This window comes from Nicotiana sylvestris, chromosome 6, assembly GCF_000393655.2.
Source record: "Nicotiana sylvestris chromosome 6, ASM39365v2, whole genome shotgun sequence".
Taxonomy (NCBI): Eukaryota; Viridiplantae; Streptophyta; class Magnoliopsida; order Solanales; family Solanaceae; genus Nicotiana; species Nicotiana sylvestris.
The window spans coordinates 7,287,378-7,312,841 of record NC_091062.1 but is presented as its reverse complement, the minus strand read 5'-3'; the positions used below and the strand labels follow the sequence as shown (position 1 = coordinate 7,312,841).

Sequence of the window (25,464 nt, the reverse complement as noted above, 5' to 3'; positions counted from 1 at the left end):
CCATTTATAGCAAGTTAATACTTTATTTTTCTAGTTACTATACGAGACCTGGTATGTAAAATTACATGTTGCTGAATTTGACCTGATAGTACAAAAATTTACGTTATAAACATAAACTCAACTTATATATAGGTTATTCATATCGACTCTACGTTGATTTGAACTCAAATCTCGAATTATGATAATTCAATTTATCTCCTTTTTTTTGTTGACCGAGCACGGTACAAGCACCGTAGCATGATGTACAACATGATGAGCATAGACTAGTGAAGATTGCTATAAAAATAATATATTGAACAAATGGTAGTGAAGATTACTATCTACAAAAAGTTAAAAAAATGAAACATCACTGAGATCCTTGTAGCTTCAGCTAGCTGTTGACTTTCTTGTGACTTAAGCCAGGTAGAGGAGCAAAAATCTTCCAACTGTATTTGTATCTCATTTTGGACTTCTAATTCATCCCTAGAAATAAAGCATGAAAGTTTGAGTCATGTGAAGATTTAAAAGGCAGTCCAGTGCACAAGAAATCTCGCATTCACACAGGGTCCGGGGAAGGGGCCACACCCCAAGGGATGTGATGTAGACAGCTTACCCTAATGCAAGCATTAGTGGCTGTTTCCACGGCTTGAACCCGTAACGTATAGGTCGCATGGAAACAACCTTAACATTGCTCCAAGTCTCCCCTTCAGTCATGTGAAGATTTATGAAACTAATTAGGCTAACTAAGAAAATAGGAAAAGATTGAAGCATTTAAGCCAGCCCCTCCATCAGCCCGCACCTACGTGGGAGCACAGGCGGATGGAGCCTTTCAACACGGGGTTTAACTACAACAACAACAAACTAAGTGGATTCTCACAAGTGGGGTCCGGGGTAAGATGTACGCAGCCTTACGCCCCTACCCTGGGAGGGCAGAGAGACTGTTTCCGATAGACCTCGAGAACACAGGGTTCAACTGAACCAGTATATTCAAAGCCAAACATAGATATATATATATATACATGTGAAAACACTCTTTAAGTGTTTTATCATATACTAAATTCTGAACCCGTAATTTCAGAAGTACAATGAGTTCGGTCCTAAGAAATTTAATGCGACTTTCTCATTACCTATGCAGGAGTAAGTTGAGGAACTTCAACCAAGCGCTCCATCATTTGCAGCTGGTCATAAGGAGCTATCTGCAGCACAAAAATAAACCAAAAAAACTGCTTCAAACTGCTATAGTCCAACTGAAACACGTATATCATAAATTAGACACGGCGACTTTCTTTGTTGTGTTTCATAATGGAGGATAGTCCTGAAAAAAGTATGCATCAAAAAGATCTAAGGAAAACTTGGCTCTAGCTTACTAATTAACCAGAGAGTTTGAACAACATAGATTAGCGCGATCTTTAATCTTGGCTCCACTTTACAACAGTCCTAAAATACTGACTTCCACTTTATTTGACTTGTATAAACCAAATCAGTAAACAACAACAACAACAACAACATACCCAGTGCAGTCCCACTAATGGGGTCTGGGGAGGGTAGTATGTACGCAAACCTTACCCCTACCTTGTGAAGGTAGAGAGGCTGTTTCCGATAGACATAAACCAAATCAGTCCAAATAGTTAATTGGTCAAGCTTTTTACAGCATGTTTTCGTTGTAGCAGTTTTGAAATTCAGTCATAGGTGTTAGGTTTCCTTTAGATAGCAAAGGCAACTTAATTGAGAGCGCGAACGATCATATACGGTCAAATAGGTGTGTCGATAATACCTGGTTAAATCCGTCTGGCCATGTTATTTCCACAGCATAGTTTCCTAAAGGCCGGATCTCTTCAGGTTCAATGTCGTCTGGGATATCAGAATATTGCAGTTTCTGTTCACCCGTCCATTCATCCTATACCAAAGTCGTTGAAGAGAAAAAAAAAATTCAAAATATGAAATACTTGAAATTTGTAGTATTAAATGAGTAGAACAAGCTGAGTATTCGTCCAAGAAAAAGCAGGGCGGACAACAATGATATTGATAACAATGTCTTAGCATGTCATTAATCGTGCAATGCGACGTATCTGTCAGGCTGGAAAAATAACTTAAAAGACTTGAATGCATACCACACTTTGGGCAGATCGATCATTTCTCCTTACAGTTGCAGGGTGCAAATAAAACTCTTCATCGGAATCAGGTACTTTGACCTTTATCGCCTTGATAGATCTATCATAACTCACTGCAGTCGATACTGTAACAAAATAAACAATAAACAAAACAAAAAAGAGACAATGAGTAACCATTATATCTAGTTCAAGTGAAGTACTGACAATAGATTTTAAAAATATTCTTAAATATATTCCCACTAGAATGAAGCTTGTATCGCGTGAATAATTAACAGGAATTCTTGAATAGAACTGAAATCTGTTTTTTTCCTTCCAATGAATTTGGCTTGAATAAGCAATTGAAAAGAGAAACAAACAAATAAACAAAACGTACCTTGTTGACGAATCTTGGCACACTGTTGTACTACGCACACGCCTAGCTCTTGGAATGTTCTGGAAACTTCACCTTGAGGATCAGCCACCACTTCAGGCATTCCACTATCTCCAGAAGCAGATAGCTTTTAACACAAAGTCAGCGTATTGTTCAGAAATGCCCCAAGTGACAATTTACTACTATACAAGTACTTAATAAATGCTCATAATTCAGAAGAAAAAGCTTAATTATATTTAAAAACAGACCGATGAAGTGAATCTACGAAAGATGATGTGCACTATTTTAAGGGAAAAGATAATGCAGGAATTCTGACTCATTGACAGAGAAATCTAAAGAAAGCCTTCGGTAGTTCAGATGTTTACAATATTTAGTGCGGGCATAAGTGATGTAAATGTGAATATTCAAACATTTGAACCAGTTCAGAGTTTAAAATGTTGCAACTTACAGTTGGTTGGATAGGGAGATCAAATAGATGGGGGATTCCGAACTGCTGGACAACCTGCAGAGATACAGATGAAATTTATATAAACATACTCTTCAACGATGAATTGCATGTTTTAATGATCATGTCTCAATAACGATCCCAAACAAAATTGATCTCACGACACTGAAGATTCTGCATGCAGATTTGGATTAGAGGATTGTATTAAAATTTCAGATTTGGTGTTTGAATCTCCACGGTTAGGTTGGTTAGTATGCATTGAGAATAATATATCCAGACCAAATTCATCTGCTAGACTATCTGTGTGAATTGAGGACATTGTACTAACATTCTAAAAATATCTGAATTACTCAAGCAAAGGAAAGCGAAATTTGCTAAACTTTGAGAAAGGACAAGAAAACATCAATAGGACCTAAGAGCAAGGGCAAACCTGAGACCCTGAACCCCTGCCGAAAGGGTAGTAACGTTTTCCATCAGCATCGAAGTGGCACATGTTCTCAACTACGGCAACGCAAGGCACCTGTACATTCAAGTGTGAAATGTACAATTAGAAACAGCAACACATCTTTTCATCTCAATAAAGATAATTTACATTCTAATCACAGTAAAGAGAAAACATTGCTGATAACACATGAAAATTCGAACGAACCTTAAGCTTTGAGAACATGCGGACACCCTTAGCTACATCTATAAATGCTAGCTTTTGAGGTGTAGTAACTATAACTGCAGCAGTCAAAGGAACAACCTGACAATTGAATAGGTCGAAGAAGAATATATAAGATAAACACTTACAAGAGGAAAAAAATCACTTCCTCCAAGACTTTCACAAACATGAAACATTAGTTTTACGGTCAATAAGCAAACCTGACATAAAGTAAGTTGAATATCACCAGTTCCAGGGGGCATATCAATAACAAGGTAGTCCAATTCTCCCCTGCATAATCACATATATTTAGGACAACGAAGTAATACAAGATCGCCAAATTAAATAATAAATATCTTCCTCGAAAAGACCATCCACGGTGATTTTCCAAAACAAAATTTCAATGCTATATGTGAACCTACCTAAATTAGCTTTAATCTTACAACAACACATTAATGCCAATATAGTATATAGTGTAGGTACCATATTGGACTTTATCAAGATTAAGCCATTCACTTTCATATAGTCAACAGGCTGCTTAAAAGTTCCAGGTTACAATTAAAAAAAAGATCGCATTACAGGTTGAAACATGATATGTAGAGTGAAGAGTTTAACATAAAAAATCTTTTTAATGTTTCTCCGGAGTACGAAATTCCAATAAATTTCGAAGAATTTCTCCGGTATAGAAATTTCAAAGAAATGTCTTAAGTTAATTGGTTGATGGTTCTTGACTTCTTGTCAGATGAGAAGCATATCATACCATTCTGTAGTAGTCAAAAGTTGGTTGATGACTCCCGAGACCATAGGACCTCGCATAATTGCACGCCCTTGCCCAGCAAATCCAAAAGATACCAACTTAACACCCATGTATTCAGTTGGAATAATGGTTCTTTTCTCTGCATTCTACAAAAAATCTCTCAGCGGTTATATGCAGTAGACAAAACATTGTTCAGTCCACAAAGTGAAAATTACCATTTCAAGTATCCGGTTTTCTGGGGACACCATTGTTGGCAAACTAGGACCATATACATCTGCATCAAATATACCAACTCTAGCACCCATATCAGCCAAAGTGTAAGCGAGGTTGACCGCTACAGTTGATTTACCTACCCCTCCCTGTGGTTTATAGAGGTTAACATTAATAAAGGAAAAAGGACACAAAAGATTGCCTATGCTAAGCAGGTCAAAGCAAAATAATAAAATACTCAAGCGATTAAGCACCAACTAACATACTTAAATGCTTCAATATAACAACAAGTCTTAAAATGTTGCTTTTAGAGGAAGGCTATTGTCCTTCTCCTCTCAATCGTTACTTTGTATTTTTCTCTTGGGGGATGGGGAGACCTTTGATACTTACTATAAGAAATGTTTAACAGGGTAAAGCATCAAAGAAGAAAGATTGTGGAATTCTTCACCTTGCAACTAGAAACAGCAATTATGTTGGAGATTGTTTGTAGCCCGGCGGGAAGCTGTCCGGCATACATAGGTTTTGCTGGTTGGGCTGACATTGTCACATTGACCTTTTTAACCCAAGGAAGTGCAGCAACCACCTCGTTTGCCTTCTGCTCAAACTGTCAGAAAATTGAAAATCAGAATTCTAGTCCAACCATAGTTACATGAATCGCAAATCCACACTCACATGCAGTGGCGGAGCCACATGTATTCAAGGGGTGTCAACCGACGTCCCTTCGTCGAAAAATTACACTGTGTAGCTAGGTAATTTTTCTTAATGAATATATACTACATATTGACACCCCTTGGCTATTCGTGGGTTTACTTCTTTATATTTTGACTCCCTCCTAATGAAAATCCTGGCTCCTCCACTGCTCACACGATGACCGAAAAATGAATTATTAACGAAATAACAAGAATTTGTTTTGCTCTTGATCTCACGTTCCCTGATATACTGATAAGTATATGCGTTGAAAAGGAAAAGTAAGAAAACAAAATAATGTACCACTTGATACACATCAATTCTTGATGAAATAATGGTAGTTGTGTTTCATTTACCATGTCCTTGATCGGACATGCTGGTGTTGTAAGCTCTAACCGGAATGACACCTGAAATTCCAATAGATTGAATAAGAACGATAATTCACACACATATGTTAAGAATGTGAGAAAGTAATTTTTGGAAGACCTCTCCTAAGCTCTCATCAACCAAGAGGTCCTTCACGAATCCACAAGAGACGATGTCAGTTCCAAAATCAGGATCGATAATCTGGGACAGGGCTTTAAGTACTTCAGACTCGGCTGTTTGACCTGACACTGTAGAAGCACAAGCTGCAAGCTACTATATATGTTAGTATAACAGAAATGATCTCGAACAGCAGCAGTGTAGGACGAACGAAATATTACAACATGTTGTATGGTAGGAAAGTAAAATAATAAGAGTTTCAGCCCAATAGAATTTGCATAGCATCAGAAAACAAGAACCGGTCAAGCATTATGTGAAGTCCTGAACTAAATACTCCCTTCCTTCCCGTTCTAGTGACCCTATTCTTTTTAGTCCATTCCAAAAAGAATGACCTATTTCTAAATTTGGAAACAATTTAACTTAAAACTTTTCATTCTACCATTAAATAAGAAGTTACACAAATGTTATGGCATATTTAAAGCTTCAAAAAAGTCTTATAGTCAGATGCGGAGCCAGGATTTCAATCTTATGGGTTCTGAATTTTAGAACGATGATTTCATGTGTTAGTGACTAGGTTCTAAATTTTATACTTGTATATATTTAATGAATTTTAAACACCAAATACATTGTTTAAGCAAAAGCTATTTGTTCAGCCGAATCCGTAGATGGCGTGTGCCTCCGCCCATGCTTATAGTCACACAAATGTTATGGCATGTTTAAAACTACAAGTTTCAAAAGTTCATTTCTTTCTTGTAATCTACGGACGGGTATTTGTCTATTTGATGTACATAAGAAGAACAAAAATTGGACTTAATGAAGCAAACATGTGGAGACATTCAACTCAGACAGTACCCAAAAAAGACTTAACAGAAACTAAGCAGCAGAATACAAGCATACACCACAACTAGAGAAGTACAAAAAAGACAAAACTATACAATCCTAGTACAAGTAAAAGGGCAGCCCAATGCACTAAGCTCCCGCTATGCACGGTGTCCGGGGAAGGGGCGACTACAAGTATCTATTGTACGCAACCTTACCGCCCGGTGCCCTAAGTTTCCACTATGCGTGGGGTCCGAGAAAGGGCCAGACCACATATTGAACTCAACCTTACCCTGCAGTTCTGCAAGAGGCTCTCTCCTAATCACATGACAACAACTTCGCCAGTTATGTCAAGGCTCCCTTTCAATCCTAATACAAGTGTTTAACAAATAGGCATTTTACAATAAGTAGAGTCTACAGGTTTTCAGTTGAATAAGGCATCAAAATTACCTCCATTTGAAGCAGCTTTAGCTGTAAATGAGCTCAAACTTGAATAGGTATACGAAATATTCAAGCTCCTGACATGTCTTTGAGTGGACTGGAGAAAAGATTTCTCAGCTACATATAATCCTGTAAAGAACAAAACACAAACTTCAGCAGAAAACCAAATTATTCTTGGAATGAAATGAACCCCAAAGAGTTTGAACTGACCTGATTTGGGTTGTGAAGTACAGTGATGAAATGTGAGAGTAGGAGAAGATGGAGCCTGAAGAAGCTGTGTCATTTTTTTTAGTGAGAATTTTTTCTATTTTTCTGCTAGCTTTACAGTAATGAAGAAAGAGGGAAAGTTCGTTGGTAGAGAGCATTAATGTGAGCCTCAAGTTTTCATGTTACATCAAGAATCTAATCGCCTTACCTTAGCCACAATTCACACGTTACCCAAACTTTGGCATTGTGGAAAAATATATATTATAATATATATATATATATATATATATATATATATATATATATATATATATATATATATATGTATGTATGTATATGTATGTATGTATATGTATATGAGATTATTTTATTTAATATTTGATTGAAATTTTTTACCTTCAGAATAAATAAACTTGAAATTATTTTATACCATAATTTTTGTAAGATTTATTTTATACTATATTCAATGTTAGTGTTTATTTTCGCAGAGCTTAAGTTTTATGCATTGACGATGATAAAACCGTTACCCAAACTATCAATCGTTATAATACAAGCTCTATTTACCTCCTCTTCTTCTTTTTTTTAATTGGCTAGGCATAGTTTGGATTACAAAAATGATCAGTATAAAATTTATTGGTCTGGCTCTACTTCTTATGACACCATTACTGAGCAAAGTCAAAAGAGTTTTTCTTTAATTAAAATCTTTTTAAAAAACTTCTAAATAGTTTTGAGTTATTGATTATTGTGACTTAAAGTACTGTAATGTAATTTTTAAATTTAAGTATTTGAAAAAAAACAAATCGAAGATTCTTGTTGACATCATAAATCTAGATAATTTTGATCGACCTGATGCCTAAAAATACAATGGACGAGTCTGAGAAATGAGCCATTTTTTTTCTTATAGCATGTTTGTAGCAGTTCTTTTTTGTCAAAAGTGGTTTTTTCCAAAGTTAGTAATGTTTGGCCAAGCTTTTAGAAGGAAAAAAATATTTTTGAGTAAAAACAGAAATAATTTTTGAGAACCAAAAAAAGTAATTTCTCACACTTAGAATTACCTTTTAAAAGTTTGGCCTAACATTAATTGATGCTTATAAGTACTTTTCAAATTGATTAGTCAAACATAAACTGTTTCTCACTAAAAGTATTTTTCAAAATAAGCTGATTTTAAAAGTACGGTCAAACAAGCTACTAGAAATGTAAATTTTCTCAAACTCAGTTGGAATCTATGTCTGAAAATGTATCAACCAATTGGCCTATCAAGCTTCTTGGATCATCAATTAGAGTATTGATTGAACACCCCTGCTCTCTGATCTCAAAGCTAAAGCAAGTAAATACTTTGTGTGTCTACCTGGCCTTTCAATAATGGTTTGTTACCCCCTTAACATCTTCAGAAGATGCAGAGAATAGTTCCATCTAGAGGTGGCAAAATGGTTTAAAAAAACAGTTATCCACCCCTATTATTCATTAAAAAATGGATTGGATAACGAACTTTTTAAAAACGAGTCAAATATGGATAAGAACCATATTATCCACTTAGAAAATGGTTAACCAAATGAATAACTAATGTGTTTAACTTTTACATTTGTAAAGCCTCAAATTGAAGGTTCCTTAAGTTTGGGAGAGTAGGAATTCTCCCATAAGTAATCATATTCAAGAAGCCATGGATAATGATATCCGTGAAATAACACATTTTTTATCCGTCTCAAATACGGGTCAATTCGAATAATTTATCCATTTTTTTTGAGTTACCCATTTTCGACCAGCTTATATCCGACCGACCTGCCGTTTGTCACCCCTAGTTCCATCGGTACAATCACAAGTAAAGATGATGTCACTTCTTTGAATAGGAATCTACATGCTGCAGGAAGTGAACTCTAGCAAGAAATTGTACCTAGTTCCATCAGTACAATCACAAGTAAAGATGATGACACTTCCTTGAATAGGAATCTACATGCTGCAGGAAGTGAACTCTAGCAAGAAATTGTACCAGGAGAGTACAACAACAACAACAAACTCAGTGAAATACCACAAGCGGGATCTGGAAAGGGTAGTATGTACGCAAACCTTACCCTCACCTTATAAGGGTTGTACCTGGAGAGTATTTAATAATACCAGACAATGGCATTCATTTTGCTGCAAGCTTTATAGAGAACTAAACAAGAAATGATAACTGAACTATTAGGAGCTTCACCAGCCTTTGTAGCAGCCTTGCAGACCATCCATTAGCTTTCTCAGTATCAACAAGGCACAGTTATTAAGGGCAGTCCGGTACACTAAGCTCCTGCTATGCGCGGGGTCCGAGGAAGGGCCGGACAATAAGGGTTACGGAATCTATATAAACAAGGCATGTACTATTCCAAGACCATTAGAATAAACTCCATCCAGCTGGGGAAAGAGGAAAAAGACACAGAAACTGTTGTAAAAGTAATCATGGCCACTGGCTCTGTGAAAATAGAGTCTTATCGATGATTTACCCGTGAACTGAGTTAAATAAACACCAGTCATTTGCCTTTCTTTCTCTTCTTTTACTATTAAGGGTGGGGAAGAGTTGAGAGAGGGGTTTGAGTTTCTTTCATTATAAATCTTCCCTTGTCAAAATCACAGCAGCAAATGTACAATACAGAGGAAAAGAGCAACAATCTTTCAATGGCCATTAGTAATATTCCAGATAATAACATAGATCATATATACAATACACTTAGCAACTGCTTACACAATTCACAAAATCGTCAATCGGATAACATAATGTGCTAAGATAACTTTAACATATCAAGCACCATCACGCCCAATTCAGTTGGGCTTATTTCATAAGCCAATCAAAAGAAGCAGCTGACAAAAGCCCTGCAGGTTGAAAAGAAGACACCAGTAAATAGAAAGTGTTAGTCTTCCGTGTTTTCTTTGTTGTAGAAACTCGGACAATATAACATTTGTGTTATCTATATTGGCTAACCTTTTTTTAAAATGGTTTCTTTTCAAAGAATTAGAAACGCTTCACATGAACCGTGTCAATCAACCACTTTTCCATTTTAAAAATATATATATATAACAATGAATTTAATTTTTGTTGCTTTAATAAACCATATATTATCAAGTTCCCCAAAATTCAAGTCAGGAATTTAATCCCTCCATGTCCAACTGTTTGTCCCATGTCCCACCAGTTTATTATGATAAAACAAAGGCTCGACGCATCAACAGAAAATACACTGCCAAAGAGCTAGGATAATTGTACTCATAGCAAGTGATAGGGGAGGTTGAAACACAGGAGAGTCAGATGAACAAAAGGCGGTCAAGGTGCCAAAAAGGCATAACCAATATACTGAAGAACAGAATTTAAGCTTTTGAGCAGTCCAGTAGTGTTATGGAATGCTTTTGAGCAGTCCGGTAGTGCCAAAAGAACATGTGGATCCTAAGCAATTTTTATAATGTAGTGCCAAAAGAACATGTGGATCCTAAGCAATTTTTATAAAACTCAACAAAATACCAGTGTGCAGAAAGAACTTTCCATAAAAGGGGGGGGGGGGGAGGGGTACCTCTTAGAAAGAAGAAAAAGAAACATCAAACGGGAAGAAGTTCTCCAAAACTGCTTGGGGAAGTGGTCCAAAAGAAGCCAAATATGACAATTTTTCTCTTCTTTTTTTTTTTCTTGATAAGGTAAATAATTTTATTAACAACAGGGCGAAACCCATATACAAGCCATGTACCAAAAAGAAGAGAACCTACACAAAAACATGGTTCTTAACAAAAGAGACCCAATCCTCTATACAAATAGGGATATGACAATTTTTCTCAAAAATGATTCCTAGTAAATGTCTTAAGTATCAAGTAAATATACCTCTAAGCGAGTAACTTCAAGGAAGATTTAATTCTATAAGACCTTTTTCATAGGCCGTTCCATAAGAAAGAGCTCTCAGCCTCTCACCAGACCCTAAAAATCCTTTCTATCAAGATAAATACAACCTGAAAAGGTTACATCCTTATGGAACTCCGAAACAACCATAAATTTGTAGTGTTTATGTGCGTAATATAGCACTCTTTATCTACAGAACAAAGGCAAATGAAAAAAAACACATGCCTTCTTTATTCTCTTTTCACTTCTTTACTCATTATGACACCACAAGAAACAGTACAAAAAACTAAACCAAAAGACCAATAGGAATTTCTGCAGAGTATGAGCAGCTTAGTTGAAAACTTGAAATTAAAATACCAATTCTCGTGGAAAATCGAAGAGTACGAAATGCAGTGCATGACATGATTAAAGCATGTAACCCGCATATCAAGACTAGTCAACTAATAAGACCACTCATGACTAAACACCACATGTTTCCAGAAGACAGATATCTATTAATCACAATTCACATACCCCTGAACTGCTAAATGCTACTGCTTAACACACTTCTACCTATTTTCACTCTTTTTCCTTAGCACGATAATCATATCTTTTGTTTTTTAATGTTGTTGATCCTTTCTCCAACAGAGATTGCAGGTTCTGATAAGAACCAAAAGCACAAATCAGCCGGTTATAAAGCTAAAAATGGGGAACCCTAAAAGCAGATACGCAATTTACTAGTCCTTAAATAAACAATGCATGTCTCATATTATTGAAGAGGAGAGACAGATAACAAGATTCTATGCCAATAGATGCAAAATAAACCACTGCACCGGTTACTGCTTTGTGATAATGGGCACCAACTTAGCATTAAAAGCCGAGGACGGACTGCTAGCTACCCTGTCGAAAGTACCCAAAACTTCTGTAACTGAAACCCAATACTTCATCTCTTTCATTTTACATAACAATATATGACGCAGAAACTAAATATCTTTTGCTTCAAACAAACACAATATTATAACACACCAAAATTAGCTTTAGAATCCCGTGGTCTTCAACAATCATGTCATTTCCATATAAAGGGCAAAATGAGGATGTTAAAATTAAAGAGTTTCCAAATACAGGAAACGTCAATCTTAGGATAAACAAAGGAATCCACAACTTAAGGAAAAGCGCATAATAGCTTTCAAAATTGACCTAGAAGTAATAAATGACAATCATATTTGGCGTAAGAGAACACCACCCTATGACAAAATTTCAAAAAATATACAAAAACGTAACAACTTTATTAGAGTAAATAAATAGATAAAATTACCTTTAGGAAGAGGAATGTTTTTTCCCTCCACACTCGGGGCTTTTATCAAAATTCTTAAAAGAGGATTTAGCCGTAACCATTCCAACCATTGTTTCACCACTGGGTCTGATATCTGTAATAACCCACCACTTAAAGAAAGCTCTCGTGCTAATCCCATCAAGCTCAACAATACTGTTCTCAACGATTTTACCACTGATTTTGTTGGAGTAGGTGGGAAGGTAGTTATCCGGAGGAAGGGTGACGCGACACTTGTCACCCAGAGAAACCACAAAGTCGCAGGAACAGGTGTTTAGAGAATACCCATTGATATTCTCGGCAAGTAGCCCTATGTGGAACCTCTATTTGATTAGCTCTTTGGGGTCCCAATGGTGTCTGGTTGCAGAGGATATAACGATTTTGGCAATCAATATTGTATTTTCCGTCCGAACCAGCAACTTGATTAAAAAACTTCTGCAACATATTTTTTCTAATTACATTCTTGGTCGATTGTGCACTATGCATAAATGACTAGTAACTGACTTATCATTAAATACGTTGATGCTAGAGTAGTTTTACCTAGACCCGGCGTACTAAATGACTAAAATGACATCTCGCACTGCTGGTCCACTAGTGAGTTTCTTAATTATCCAATGCTCCCCCTTAAAACCCACAATTATTTGGTCCACTATTAATGATGAGTTGCTTTTCGGCTTGTTGGAAAATTTTACAACAATGAGGTCCTATTTTCCGAAAATTCTCAAGTAAATTAGAGATCTCTTCTTTGATAAGCTCGATCGTTCCTATCGCATTGGGAAATCAGTAAATAAGATGCAAGAGACAATTATCTCTAACAAAAATTGAATTAATGACATCTTTTGCCTCATATATCACATGTAAAACACATGTCCATAGATCTTTATACAATTCTTGCTCAACATTACTGAAGAAGGATCTTACAAATTCTAGGTCTTCTTTAACAGGCCCAATTTCTTTCTTTATCAGAGTAATTGAATAAGCTTTAGAATTAAGCAAATTATTTAAGCTTGAGTATAAGATTTATGAAGAGTGATCCATTAGTCATGTGGAAGTAGAGTTGAGATGAGGCTGGGCTTCCAAGTAAACCTGTTTGAGATCTCCCTTCAGAAATTCAGTATATTAAAGCAAGTCAAGAGTTGCACAGTTTGTTCCATTTGTACTCTTTTCGTTCCTTGATTTTTCTTCTAAGTCGCGAACAAGAATTGATATCTCCTTGGTAAGTGCTCCAACAATTTGTCATGATGAATAAAATCTTTCGAGAATCAGATATTCTAGAGAATGTCTGGAAAGGCTTGTAGATCGTAGGAGTTGCTCAATGAAGCGTCCGACATTTGCTAACTTTGATGCTTTCAAATTTGTAGAACAGATGTGTATAATCCTAGTTTAACAGGAATAATCTTCAAGAATGGATGAGCTACCTTGAAATTCAGTAGAGGGACATCAAGTTCACGAATTTCTTTAATTCATCTATTTCATCAAGTCCATCCATTTCGTCAAGTTTTTGTTTCATCAAGTTGATCAACTAAAAGGACAACATAATGTCCTACTCTCTCAGCCATAAGTTGAAAATGAGGTATCTATATCGAGTTCGGATTTGACAGAGGATACAGAGATGATGAATAGGAGAGGAAAACCCACAAAATGTTTCCAGAAGGACTTTATTCATCATGACAAATTATTTCAACAATGATACCTAATAAGGTATCAATTCTTGTTAGCGACTTGGAAGAGAAATCAAGGAATGAAGAGAGTATCAATGAAATATTTGTGCAACTCTCGACTTACTGGAAAATATTGAAATCCTGAAGGAAGATCTCAAACATGTTTACTTGAAAGTACTAGATTCATCTCAACTCTCCTTTTTCAAGAGTGATAGACAACTCCTTCATGAATCACTCAAAAACTTAAATGATGATTTACTCAATTCCAATGCTTATTTAGTTGGTATTATAAAGGAAGAAATCGAGCTGGTGAAAGAAGATCTAAAATCCATAAGATCTTTTTTCGGAAATGTTGAGCAAGAATTGTATAAAGATATGTGGACATGTGTTTTAAATGTGGCATATGAGTCAAAAGATGTCATGAGTTCAATTCTTGTTAAAGATGATGACCTCTTGCATCTCATTTACTAACTTTTTAATGCTATAGAAAAGATCAAGCTTATCAAAAAAAAAGGTCCCAAATTTACCTGAGAAGATCCCTAAGAATAGGGGCCTCGTTGTTGCACACTCTTCCACCAAACCAAACCAACAGCTAGTCAAATAATTGTAGATTTTGAAAAGGTGACAAATTAGATAATTAGGAAACTCACCAGTAAAGCTAGATATCATTTATCATCTGTATGTTGAGTTTAGGATACTCTAGTATATAAAGGATATAATGATAAGTTAGTTATTTGTTATTTCGACATTTGTGCATGGTGTAAGGTCGACTAAGAATATAACCGGAAAATTTTTGTTTAATCAAGTCATCGGTTCTGATGGTAAATGCAACGAGGATATTGATGTTGATATGAGCTGGGAAATCGGTATATCCTCTGCAGACGGGTCAACCAACAAGACCATTCAACACCATAAAATGTTTCCCGAAGATAGACCTCTAATACTCATACCCCATAATTGCTGCTAAATGCTCTACTCCTTAACACACTTCCACCTTTTTCACTATTTTTCCTTTAGGGTTGTCCCTAGTATGATGGAAAATGACTTCCAGAAAAATATTTTTCATGTGAAAGTCATTTTCTAATGTTTGGTATGTTTGGTACGCTGGAGGAAAATATTTTCCATCAAAAGGAGAAATATGACTTTCCTCACTTTTGGATGAAAGTCTTTTTTTTATGACCGAGAAATCCGTCTGGGGCCGATCTTTTGGACCAACCGCAGTCTTCGAAACTCGGTGGATAATGGGCAAGTCATTTTCCTTACAACAATTTTAACTTTTAACTTAATATTACTTATTTCAACTAATACTTAGACATTATCGGAAATAGCCTTTCTGACTTTCCGGGGAGAGGTAAGGCTGCGTCCATCTTACCTTCTCTAAACCCCATTCGTTGCAACTCACTGGGTTGTTGTTGTTGTTCTAATACTCGAAAATTTCATCATAACACTCTTCAAAGTGTTGATATTATTATTAATCTTTAATATTTATTCTCTTTTTTTTTTTTTGAAAAATATTTTCTACTCACCAACCAAATACCAAAACATATTTTCTAACAAATATTTTCAATGAAAAATGACTTTCAGTCATACCAAACACCCCAGATATAGCACAATAATCATATCCTTTCTTATTATGTGTTCATGGCCCTTTATTTTAGACCAAAAATTTCAAAACTCTTCCTTTACTACATGCTTAGTTAAACACCAACCACATAAACTAAGATACCGTGAGTAATAAACCACAATCATATTGATACAAGACAACGTCACCCCATGACAAAATTTGAAAGAATATACTAAAAGATACTTAACAACTTTTATTAGAATAAATATATAAATAAATAGATTAAATAATATACCTTTAGGAAGAGGAATGCTTTTTCCCCTCACACTCAAGGCTTTCATCAAAATTCTTAGAAGGGTATTTAGCAGTAACCATTCCAACTTCAAACACCAAATTCTCACCACTAGATCTAATACCCGTAATACCCCACCACTTAAAAAATGCCCTCACGCTAATCCCATCAAGCTCAGCAATTCGGTTTTCAACAATTTTGCCTGTAATTTTCTTTGAATACGTAGCTAGGTAATTGTCCGGAGGTAGTGTGATTTTACACGTGGCACCTAAAGAAACAACGAAGTTGCCGGAAGTTTTGTTTAGGGCATAGCCGTTCACGTTTTGGGGGAGTAGCCCGATAGGGAACCCGTATTTGATTAGCTCTCTATGGGCCTCCGACGGTGTCGGGTTCGGGTTTGCAGAGGATAAAGATATGGTGAAAAGGAGAGGAATAATGGTGAAGAATAAGAGGGTTTTTGCCATTTTTAGTGTGTGTGTGTGTGTGTTGAGTATTGGGAAAGGAGGAATTTGTTGGGAAGAAAAGGGGAAGGGGGAATAGAGATTTTTTCGATTTAAGAGTTTGACCAAAGGAGTGGATAAAGTGTAATACGTGAATATGAATTCACGTGTACCTTTTTATTCGTGATGTGACTCAGAAAAGGCCACGTCCTTTGTATGTGACGAGAACTTTTTTATTTTTTATTTTTCCTTTCCTTTATTATTTTCGGAAAACACTGGTATTGTACTTTCTATCATGTTATGATTCTATTTTCGAAAATTAAAATCTATGATTAATAAAATTATAATTTTTAAATAAAGTAATATTTGAGGTTAAAAAATAGTATTTAAAATTATATTTAGACATATATTTTATTTGAAAAAATATGTATAGCTTTGTAAGTGAAAAAAAAATCAAAAATTTTGAAAAAGTGGTCAAAACTACTTTTTGATTTTTAAAAATTCCATTTTCAAAAAATCTTCAAAAACTTATAAATTTCCATGGACAAATACATTTTTTTTAAAATTACCAGAAAAAAATAAAAAAGAATCTATGGATAAACAGGTCCTAAAGTTCCGTTTGAATATAGATTTTTTTATTACTTTTTTCAAAAAAAATATTATTCGTTTATAAAATTTGATTAGTTTTAAAAAAAAAATTGAAGAAAAATTATTTAGTTCTAAAAACTGGTTTACTTTTTTTAGTAAAATGTATGTTCAAATACAACTTCAACTTCCAAAAAATATTTTTCAACACTAATTTAAAACTCTTTTTTTGAAGTTTCAACCAAATTTATGTCCAAATGCTAACTAAAGATAGTACGATATTTCTTTTGTTGAAAACAAAGGAAAGACTAGTACAGTCATACATAATATCTTTTCCATTGGACAATTTTCAAAAAATATTTAGATAGAAAATTTAACTATTAAGCTCTTTGATTGTCTACAAAGAAAGGCTATTAGATACTTTTTTGCTGAAATTTTAGACATGAATCTTCGCTAATTCAAGCATTATATCGCTAGTAAGAGAATGAATTCTATAAAATAAGCTACAATTATAAAAGTTCTTCCATCAATCTTGAAAGAATTTTTTTTTTTTTATGTAGCTTTAAAATGTCTACCTTATAGTTTAAATCGGTATACGTTCAGTTATGAATTTACTAAAAATGTATTAGCTTTATTCAATATTTAATTAGGAAAACATGCATATCTTTTGAGATTTTCAATTTGAATATTTTTTTTGATCTTTTATATGTAACTTTAAAAAGGAAAAATAATTAAATTTTGAATAATTTTTATCTATACTAGTCAAAAAATATTTATACGCCAAATGTTGTTGTAGGTTAATAACAGTCATTCACTATAAAAGCCAAAAAATATCAAAACAAACGAGGCTGTTATACATAGGGTAACAATACATCTCTCACGTTTTGAATGGGAAAGAGAATCTCATTGTGCAATAGCTTTCCGGTGAAATAACTTTTTAATATTTTTTTTCAATAGATAATTTTTAGAATAACCAAGTTCTTTCATTAGGAGAACCAGAAAGTTTGGGAGAGAGTGGTAGAAACGAGAGTGCGGAAGTCGGTGTCTATTTCAGACAACCAGTTTGGGTTCATACCGAGGCGTTCTACCACAGAAGCTATCCACCTTATTAGGAGGATGGTGGAACAGTACAGGGATAGGAAGAAGGATCTCCACATGGTGTTTATTGATCTAGAGAAAGCGTACGACAGGGTTCCTAGGGAAGTCCTATGGAGTTGCTTGGAGGCTGAAAGGATTCCGGTTGCCTACATTAGGGTGATTAAAATATGTATGATGCAACTAAGACTCGGGTTAGGACAGTAGGAGGCGATTCAAAGCATTTTCTGATTGTTATGGGGTTGCACCAAGGGTCTGCACTCAGCCCATTCCTATTGGCCCTGGTGATGGATGCACTGACTCATTATATTCAAGGGGAGGTGATATGGTGTATGTTATTTGCTGATGACATAGTTCTGATTGATGAGACACGAGGCGGGGTCAACGATAGGTTGGAGGTGATGTTTTAAGCGTCAATACCATACAAGAGAGAGGGTGATTTGTGTGGTACCCAATTTTCGATCTAGAAGAACCAGGTTCTTCTAGGTGTTCTAACTACTACTGTTTGCGGAATTAAAAGTACATAAAATAAAGAACACAAAGATTTTTACGTGGAAAACACCCGGCTCAAAAGGTGAAAAAACTACGACCTACTACTCAGTAGGATTTTTCCCAACACTTCACTAAATCACTGAGCCAAAACAGCATTTACAAAAACTCTTTGTAAACCTAAGGATTACCTCTAATCCCGTTGTAGCAACTAGCCTCTAACTGTTGCGACAACTTCAAGTTAGCCTATAACTTGAACTCTCAAAGTACCTAATACAATTGCTTCTATGAAAGCTGGAAAGATACAACTTTAAACCACCTACTACAATTGAACTAGAATAACAAAAAACACAATAGAACTGGTTCTTCTATCTCGTTCAAGTAGCTTCAAGAGTGCACACTCAAATCTCACATAAATTGCTTGCAAAATCGCCTTGCTCTTTTGCTTTCAATTTAGTTTAACTTCTGCGTAAGTGCAATACTTGTAAAAGAGAACAATCACTGTTATTTAATGAGTTAGTAATTAGAGTTTGATTGAGACTCAATTGCTGATCTTCCATCGAAGTTGAGTCCTTGAACAACACAAACTCCAACACTATCTTTTATCCGGATTGTGTTCTCTTCACATAGGGAGGCTTTCTCCCCTTATCCAATATACAACCTTTTCTATTAGATCAGGAAATATTGTTGCTTGATCAGTAGGAATTATCTCCTTCACGTGCATCTCACATGTATAGGTTGATCATGACTGTGCTTCACATGATGGACCTGGTCCATGCCTGAGTTCATTTGTCATTCTTCAAAACTTCACCTGTTCTTGGGCCAACAAATTCCCCCTTTTGATGATGATAAACTCTGTGCTTTTTACTGATTAAAAGACCTGTAAGAACTCAGCTTAACCATCAACACCAGACTTAGAAAATTTACTTATCATCAAGGACCAGGTTAATTAGGTTATAAATATCACTTATTCAGAATAATGGGTAAAGCACAATATCTTTTCCCTATTGGCATCATCGAAAAGTTGCATACTTAATGTGAATCCCATATTTTAATAAGTACTCATGGCCACTGGGGCAACTGCAAGTGAAAACATGGTGCAGTTATCAATAATCAGCAAACATATTTAAACTATTAAGGTCAGAATCATCATAGAACAAGAGAAAATAGGTATTGTCATTGATCATGATATGTGTGAGCACGTGATTTTTGCTTCCACGATAATTACTCCAAAAGAAATCGAAAAATAAAACAAATTGTCTTTGTGTATAATTTTGAGAATTTGCGTGGCATTTTTTGATAGTTATTTGTAGTTTTTGTCTATGATCATTTATTTTTATTAATTAAAAATAAAAAAATATGTTGCTGGTAAATTTAGGATCTTATTCTATTATTAGGAATTAATTAAATCGTATTTAGTTTTTAAATAAATGAAAATCACAAAAATATTATTTTTTGGTAATTTTGTCATTTTATTGTTTAATGGTGTGATTTTGTTTAATTAATGTTTGATCTTGTGTGAGTCAATTAATGTCTTTTTAATATGATTGTAGTTTTACAACTTATTTTAGGATTTTTGGTAGATTAGTATTTAGAAAAGGAATTAAAAGAAGAAAAGAAATGAGTTAAAATTGGACAAATCGGAATCGGGCCATTTAAATTGGACCCAAAATCAGGCCCAAAGCAGTGTGTTTTTGCCCGGTCCAGATCAGCCAATCTCAGAGACGTCCAAACGGCGTCGTTTTGATCACACTTGATCTGGGCCGTTGATCTCAGATTGATCAATGGTCAAGATCACGTCTCCATACCCACGCCTTAACCCGACCCGTCTCACCCAGAGACCCATTGGTCTCACTTAACCCATACGGCGTCATTTCCATTAAGTTGATCAATCCAGGCCATTGATCTTGAATGATCTAACGGCCCAGATCAAATTTCCCCCTAACTATATAACCCCAATCCCTTACCCCACGCCCCCTAAGACAGACCCCCCCCTCTCCCATTCTCGTCTTTTTGAACTCAGAGACGGGCTCCCCCATGAAACCCTAGCGCCGCCACCTTACCCCATTGCCTGAAACCCGGTGGCATCGACGCTGCCGGTCACCAGATTAACACCCCTAAACCATCTGACCACCCCCGTTCCAAATATGTTACTCTCTTGTCTCAAATCTTCCCTCATCGTCTCGAATCTTCATTTGAAGATTCGAGCCAAACCTCAACCTATGCCAAACCACCCCAAATCCATACCAGTTACTCCCCTGACCTCCTTCGTGACCAAACCAAGTTTGGTTTGGTTCGGATCTAACCAGAAAACTCCAAGTTCCAAATCAACTGCATGAACACTAGAAATCCAAAACCTGGGGGTTTGTCCAATTAAACGAAGGGTTGAGGTCTAATAGACCTTAATCGAGGTATTCTCAGTTGAGAACACTTCGATTAAAGTCCGTTCGACCCCAAAAGAGGTCCGAGTCAGAGTCCAAGACGGGGTCGTCTAACCTTCAATTTCTTAAGGTATTTTCTTTTCCTTGTCAGTTCCATGTTTTGTCTGTTGATGTCTGTTTATGTGTTTAAATGTCAGTTTGAGTTGTTTTCAATTGTGTCGACTATTCTGTCCATCTCGCCCTGACCTTTTATTTAGTCGAATTTGCTTCTGCGCGTTTTGTTGCGTGTAATTACAGTTTGTGCAATCGAGTCGAATAGGCTCCGTCGATTAGTTAAGTTTTTGTAAAATCACTGTGTCTATCAGTATGAAATCACCCTCGCGCCTGTTCGAGTTCGATTATTTGTTATCGATTGTATATGTTGTAATATATAGTCTGTTAAATAAGTGTCGTCGATTAGTTTCGCAGTTTTGAATGTTAAAATAACCTGATGACAATTTGATTCATATTGCTTCAATTCTGATTGAGTCAATATGTACCCTATATCGATCAGTCTAGGGACTGTTTTAACTGATGAATTGGATTTAATTCACTGCTTTAAACTGTTAGTGGAAGCCATGTGTGGTCAGATGCGTTTAAAATAATCAATTCATTTGTCCATGCTTGATTAGAATTAAATATTATTTGAACATCCACTAATGGTCTGCATAGAATAACAGGCCTTTCAGACTTTAAAAAAACTGAAAAGAGTTACATCCGAAAAGGGGTATAGAATGAGTGCTTTTTAAAATTTTAGAATAAGGAAGCATGGGGGGTCAGTTTTTAATTGGTTTTAACAGGCTGGAATTGAGGTCAATTTGGGTTATAAAAGGGGAGGGGCTCAGGACATTCAAGGGAAAAAAAAAGTCAAGGGAGCTTTTGGAGAGCAAAAGAAAAATACTGCTTGACTGCTTTCTCTTCTTTGAATTTATTTTCAATCTCCCATTGGAAGTTTAGCTCCTACATCTCTTTTAAAAGACCAGAACATAGTTTCCTTTTTCGAGGGAGAAACTCTGTCCAGTACTAGAAGTTTGGAGTCATTGGACTCATTCGAACCTTAGTAGCGAGTCATTCGATTTGTTTCTGTTTCAGTTGAGTTTGGCTTGTGGGTGCTGGATTCATCTGTTGAGCATATTGGTTTGTTTGGAGTAATCTCTGCAATCTTATTTGGTTCTCGAAACCATTCTGAAATTTGGTTTGGCACGCCTCTACTGCTCGGATTTTCTGTCACTGATCTCGATTGATTCAGAGTGTTTCTCTTGGGTCATACTTCGATTTCCTAGGATTTTGCTGTTTGTTGAACCTGTTGTTGTTGTGTATTTACACTACTGTTGCTGCACTGATCACTCCTCTTCTTCTTTTGCTTTCCAATATCAGGTACACAACTGATCCACTGGTTCAATGTAAGATGAAATTTGAAGCATGAATGAAAAAATGAAGAGTTGAAGTTGTTTTGAATACTTTTAGTTGTATATTGAACATTAAGCGGTACACATATAATAGTTCATGTCTTCTACTAGAATCATGTAGATGTGGGCTATGTATAACTGAACAATATTTTGTAGTAGTTTAGTTGTAAACTTCCTCCCTCGTGCGCTTAGTTAAAATGGATTGATGTTGTAGAAAACATGTTCTGTTGTTTCAGTATTATTTGTTAAATAGTATATCTAAAAAAAAAAAGCCTGTTAGGCCTCTTAGACTATTTCTAAATACTTAATAGTTACCTCATGGAACAAAAGGCTTGTTTTAAAACTTATAGGAACATTGTTTAATTAGATAGCACGGGTTCACATTTCAACCCCCTTGTAAATGTCAAACATATGTAAAAATAAGTTAACTAGGCCCAATTGGAATAAGGATGGTCCAGGCTTAGTTTCACGCCATGCACATTGGGCCTGGGCCTGTAACTGTCAAACGGACTGCTCTTACTACGTTCATGTTAGATTTAAAGAATCATGTTCGAAACTTAACTATAATAACTCGTAAGTATGTAAATAAAGTAGGACCTTTTCTTCATTTATTTCAGAGACAAACGAAATAGAAAACATAGTCATTATAGGACGACCTTTAAAATAAAATGAGGCGCGCCTCACCAAATAAAAAATGCAAATTACGGGGCCCTCAATAATCAGTCATAATAAATACTTAGAATTTGGGATGGGCCGTTTAGCGAATCTCACTGTCTTCCTCAAAGATAATAATGCGTTAGACTCTTTAGGCGCGATTTTAATTAAATTACATGCTTAAATTCGGGTGCGCATTTATGTGACCCAAATCCAAATCTCAACGGAGTCGGAATGTATTAGCAACCACGGGCGCATTGATTGTGATGTGGTTCGAAATGCATTTTCACGACGTTGCAATTCCATAAAAATTAAATAATAATAAAGCGGTTTTAAACTTAATAAAAGCACACAGGTTATAACATGTATTAAAATCATATATTTAGCCATTATAACAATTTAAGCGACCGTGCTAGAACCACGGGATCCGTGGGTGCCTAACACCTTCCCTCGGGTCAACAAAATTCCTTACTTAGAATTTCTGGTTCGCAGATTTCATTTGGAAAGTCGAATATTTTCCTCGAATTGGGATTCAAGATAAACCGGTGACTTGGGACACCAAAAGCCAAACCTTTCCCAAGTGGCGATTCTGAAATAAATAAATAATCCAATTTTCGAATAATGTCACTTAAATTGGAAAAACTCCCTCACGCATTTATCCTTCGGGGTAGGCCCGCAAAAAGGAGGTGTGACAACTCTGGCGACTCTGCTGGGGACAGAACCCAAAATCTCTGGTTCAGGGTTCAAGAATTCGAGCTTAGAATAATTGTTATATTTGGTTTTATTATCTGATCTTTATTACATGTTTGGGCATAACGTGCTAAATGTTGCCTTTTACCGCTTTGATATTATATGAACTGTATATAAACTGTGCCGAAACCCTCCTCTTCTCATCTTCGGGGATGTGTTTGCTGGTCGAGACTCCCTATTCTGTTAGTGTCATACCCTGAAATAAGAAAGAGGCCGGACAAGTTACAAAGCCGGACGATCTCGCAGGTCCCCGGTACGTAGCCCCTCCTCGACTCGAGTTGTCCGCTCGGGTACACATTCTAGAACAAATACCCAGGTTACGAACCTAGAATAACTCAGCTTCATGCCGGATCCCTAGTAGGAATGTTTGTTTGCATCATGTGCATTTGACTTTGGAGGCTCAACACAGGGGTTGGGTCTGTCTAGGACAGATGTACCAAAATGACAAAAGACCATCCTGATGCATCCAACTTGCTACTTGTGCATTTGTTTGTTTCGGACTTGCATGCTGACCGGCTTTTGAATGTCTTGAGGAAAGGGAAATAGAGGTAGTTAATCGCCTGCTTTGAAAAAAAATCAACGTCCAAATAGTGTCGAAACTCTGCCGAATTTTTGAAAAAAAGAAGAAAAAAAGAGTTTTGAAAAATGGTTTTGTTTGCCAATGGAAAAAGAGTCTTGTTTTTCAAAAGAAGTTTGTTTTATCTGACCGAACTACGCCGGTTTGATTCTCATAGGGTGTGAGATACGTAGGCAACCCTTATCGGGTCCAACCTCTCTTTTTTCAGAAATAGCCAAAATGTCAGAATTTTAATTTCATCATAAATGAGTCGGGTGATGCCGCTTTTGTCAAATGTAGCCGAATGTTCCCGAAAGGGACGAGCCGGAAGACTGACTTTGCATAAACAGCCGCTTTTGGTCATTTTTTGAATTTTGACCAATTTGCCCAACAGCCTTAGAATCCTCGTCCCCGAGGCTCTGTGAGACAGTGTTCCCAATGTCGGGCCACTATTTTGAAAAAAAAGAGTCATAAATAAATCAAGTGATGCTGTTTTTGTCAAAAACAGCCAAATGTTCCCGAAAGGGACGGCGGAAGGCTAACTTTGCATAAACGGCCACTTTCGATCATCCTTTAGAGTTTTGATCGGTTAACCCTCACAGCCTTAAAATATTCATCCCCGAAGTGCTGAAAGGTCGTGTTCGAAAATCGGATCTTTCTTTCTAAAATATAGTCAAATCATTTTTGAGTCAAATAATTTTTGCTTAAATCACCTTAATAAATGTGCAGGATGAGCACAATGCAAAATGAACACTTTTCGATAATGACTAAAGTCCCTGTCAAGTTGCAGCTATGGTGGGATGATCTAGGTAGTGAAGGGCAAGATGAGGTCAAGAAATATCTGAAAGGTCTCACGGGTTTATTGGAAATCCAGCCTTGGGGAGATATCATAAGAGCTTTGGTCACCTACTAGGACCCGGCACGCAATGTCTTCCACTTCTCCGATTTTGAACTCACCCCGACTCTAGAGGAAATAGCCGGGTACATCGGAAATGCTGAAGTTCCATAAAGGCAAAAATACCTTGTTGCCCCAAGAGCCGTCACTGTGCATCGGTTTCTAGATTCGTTAAAGATACCCAGGACGGTCCATAACCCAGATTTGGCCGCAAGTTTCTGTAGTCCGCATTTCGTATACAACATATATGGTCATGTAGGAGGATTCAACAATCCGGTTAACAAGCTATGCAGCAAAGGTAACCGTCAGAAGTAGGATGAGCATAGACGAGTGGCTTTCATGATAA

At 36.1% G+C, this 25,464-nt stretch overlaps 2 protein-coding genes and 1 long non-coding RNA gene across 4 annotated transcripts; all 3 read right to left on the bottom strand.

Annotated features, from left to right (window-relative positions):
- Nucleotides 1-153: 153 nt before the first annotated feature.
- Nucleotides 154-7,378, bottom strand: LOC104215957 (fe-S cluster assembly factor HCF101, chloroplastic). Of its 2 annotated transcripts, XM_009765898.2 has the most exons (16): nucleotides 7,156-7,378; nucleotides 6,955-7,074; nucleotides 5,689-5,831; nucleotides 5,559-5,609; nucleotides 4,964-5,119; nucleotides 4,521-4,664; nucleotides 4,309-4,451; nucleotides 3,770-3,839; nucleotides 3,555-3,650; nucleotides 3,336-3,425; nucleotides 2,909-2,962; nucleotides 2,464-2,587; nucleotides 2,091-2,215; nucleotides 1,754-1,876; nucleotides 1,107-1,175; nucleotides 154-462 (listed from the first exon to the last, which is right to left on the bottom strand). In XM_009765898.2, exons 1-15 carry the CDS (start codon nucleotides 7,226-7,228, stop codon nucleotides 1,107-1,109), a joined length of 1,581 nt encoding a protein of 526 aa, XP_009764200.1. In that variant the 5' UTR covers nucleotides 7,229-7,378; the 3' UTR covers nucleotides 154-462. The 2 variants fall into 2 exon arrangements, with proteins under 2 accessions (XP_009764200.1, XP_070006082.1); XM_070149981.1 differs by lacking the exon at nucleotides 7,156-7,378 and having other exon boundaries at nucleotides 5,689-5,838; nucleotides 6,955-7,031.
- Nucleotides 7,379-9,778: 2,400 nt separating this feature from the next.
- Nucleotides 9,779-12,408, bottom strand: LOC138870123 (uncharacterized). Its single transcript, XR_011400358.1, has 2 exons — nucleotides 12,294-12,408; nucleotides 9,779-9,993 (listed from the first exon to the last, which is right to left on the bottom strand). It is a non-coding gene; the product is annotated as an uncharacterized lncRNA (long non-coding RNA).
- Nucleotides 12,409-15,830: 3,422 nt separating this feature from the next.
- LOC104215956 (uncharacterized) lies at nucleotides 15,831-16,289 on the bottom strand. The gene has a single exon (XM_009765896.2). The coding sequence runs from the start codon at nucleotides 16,287-16,289 to the stop codon at nucleotides 15,831-15,833; it is 459 nt and encodes a 152-aa protein (XP_009764198.1).
- Between the last annotated feature and the right edge of the window lie 9,175 nt (nucleotides 16,290-25,464).

What these genes read in the sequence shown, in the direction of transcription:
- LOC104215957 (XM_009765898.2), bottom strand. Translation starts at nt 7,228, where the DNA reads ATGACACAGCTTCTTCAGGCTCCATCTTCTCCTACTCTCACATTTCAT. An exon ending in GCATGTTCTCAAAGCTTAAG is followed by an intron (nt 3,426 to 3,554) that starts GTTCGTTCGAAT and finishes TTGAATGTACAG; the next exon opens with GTGCCTTGCGTTGCCGTAGT. An exon ending in GCAGGGGTTCAGGGTCTCAG is followed by an intron (nt 2,963 to 3,335) that starts GTTTGCCCTTGC and finishes GTATCTCTGCAG; the next exon opens with GTTGTCCAGCAGTTCGGAAT.
- LOC104215956 (XM_009765896.2), bottom strand. Translation starts at nt 16,289, where the DNA reads ATGGCAAAAACCCTCTTATTCTTCACCATTATTCCTCTCCTTTTCACC.